The following is a 1,705-nucleotide window of genomic DNA, read 5'->3' as shown; positions in this document are numbered from 1 at the left end:
TTTGTGTATGTGAAATAGTTTGTTCCCACTAAATGGACCTCTTTCAAGCAATATAATCCACGTATTATCTAATGGTTAATGGGATGTAAATGGACATATAACATTGATGATGAAAATCAATTTGAAAAATTAAGAGATATTGAACTATATACTCGTGTTGATTTAAATTCATGTAGGTAAAACATTAACTCTTGTGAATAGTTTGGATTGTGTGTTGCATCAATGTCCAACTTTGTGAATTATAAGTGTACTTACATAAGTAAATTAAGTGGGAAGCAGGACTACAAAGGAAAAAAAGAAAAAAAAAATCAAATTTATTTCTTTTAAAGTCCAAACAAAACATTAAACTACAGGAGAGTAGCATTAAAAAGCTAACTAACATTATTACAACATTATTACATCAGCATCAAAATGTCGAGTGTAACTAGGACAAGCCTCAAGCATTCAGATTTCGGTTAATGTTGAGGACTTGAGTAATTTGTATGAAATTATAGGTTCAACTTGTATTAAATAACATTTTTTAATTAAAAAAAAAAAGAGATACTAGGATATTCTTATGGTAATTAACTAATGGTACTCCATCTATGTCAAAGAACAGTGTGTGCTGACATCAAAATCAGAGTTTAGCGTAAATCGAATATTTCAAACCTTAGATTGGAGTTCTTGTAGACATTGGAGCAATGTTCATACAAGGGGTTGCCATTATCAGGGTCTTTGTGTGGATGGAATCCTTTGTCCATGCAATTCTTTAGTATATTCATTCCTTCAGGGTCAGTTAGGCGAAATAGTCCACAGCTCCTGTGAGGGGATATTTTCATCAGCATATATGTTACAAGATTTCTCAACATCATAATTCTTTGCTGCATATATAATTTTTTTTATCTAATTTCCCTAAAAATAGCACTAATGCTACTTGGAAAAATGGCTTACATTATATGGTTCAAGAGAAACTAATATTTGGAAAAATTACAATGATCCTCCCTGATGTTTGATGAAATTTATCATGGCCTCTCTTTTATTTGTTCAAATGGTATTGAATTGTCCATAAGGGAAGTTATATTGTTCATGGGAATGTTTAGTAATTACTCAAGGGCAACACGTCTATATCACCTAAATTTCAAGGGAGGTTAATGCATAATATTCTAAAAGCCGGGTTCAATTTCACTAAATATCATACAATGTGAGCGTAATTTGTCCTTAATACTATAGATAAAGAGTCTCTTCATATAACATATCAGATTAAAGCTAACAAATAAGATAGACTTGTTCAAAAACATTTTTCACTCACCCAACCCTTTTTTTAACCATATATGCAAATTGGATGCAATTATAAGAGTAAGAACTTTTCAAGATAAACAACACATGGATTTCTAGTAAAATAGAGTAGATATTTGGTCAGCATTTGTTGATGTCATAAAATTCAAGACAACTAGACCTTGAGGTATCTGTAGGAGCTAGGACAATGGCAAATGCCTCAGGAATCATCATCTGATACATCAAAGCCAAACAGTGAGTTAAACAGCAATGTATAAAGGGAAAAGTTTGAATATATTTCAAGTCAGTTTAAGAGTTACTTTGATTAATATTATCACCTGCAATTCATTGAGTCATTGTTAGAAGGAATATTCAGTCATGGTGTAGCACTTTCACAAAGTATAAGTAAACTGCTATCAAATTTTAGTCATCAACTTTTTTTTTTGTTTTT

At 31.0% G+C, this 1,705-nt stretch overlaps 1 protein-coding gene across 12 annotated transcripts in view; it reads right to left on the bottom strand.

Moving 5' to 3' along the window:
• LOC107643356 (AMSH-like ubiquitin thioesterase 2) overlaps window positions 338-1,705 on the bottom strand; it is a 4,354-nt gene continuing 2,986 nt past the window's right edge. For 9 of the 12 annotated variants that reach the window (XM_016346970.2, XM_021123399.1, XM_021123400.1 and 6 more), the window contains 2 exons: window positions 1,436-1,488; window positions 338-798 (listed from right to left, as the gene is read on the bottom strand). In XM_016346970.2, coding sequence (XP_016202456.1) covers window positions 624-798; window positions 1,436-1,488 — 228 coding nt within the window. In that variant the 3' untranslated portion in view covers window positions 338-623. Of the gene's footprint in view, window positions 799-1,140; window positions 1,686-1,705 lie in introns of those variants that run through there. The other 3 variants (XR_002362651.1, XR_002362652.1, XM_021123404.1) reach the window with 3 other exon arrangements.

This window comes from Arachis ipaensis, chromosome B05 (genome assembly GCF_000816755.2).
Source record: "Arachis ipaensis cultivar K30076 chromosome B05, Araip1.1, whole genome shotgun sequence".
Taxonomy (NCBI): domain Eukaryota; kingdom Viridiplantae; phylum Streptophyta; class Magnoliopsida; order Fabales; family Fabaceae; genus Arachis; species Arachis ipaensis.
This window is presented reverse-complemented; position numbering and strand designations above follow the sequence as displayed.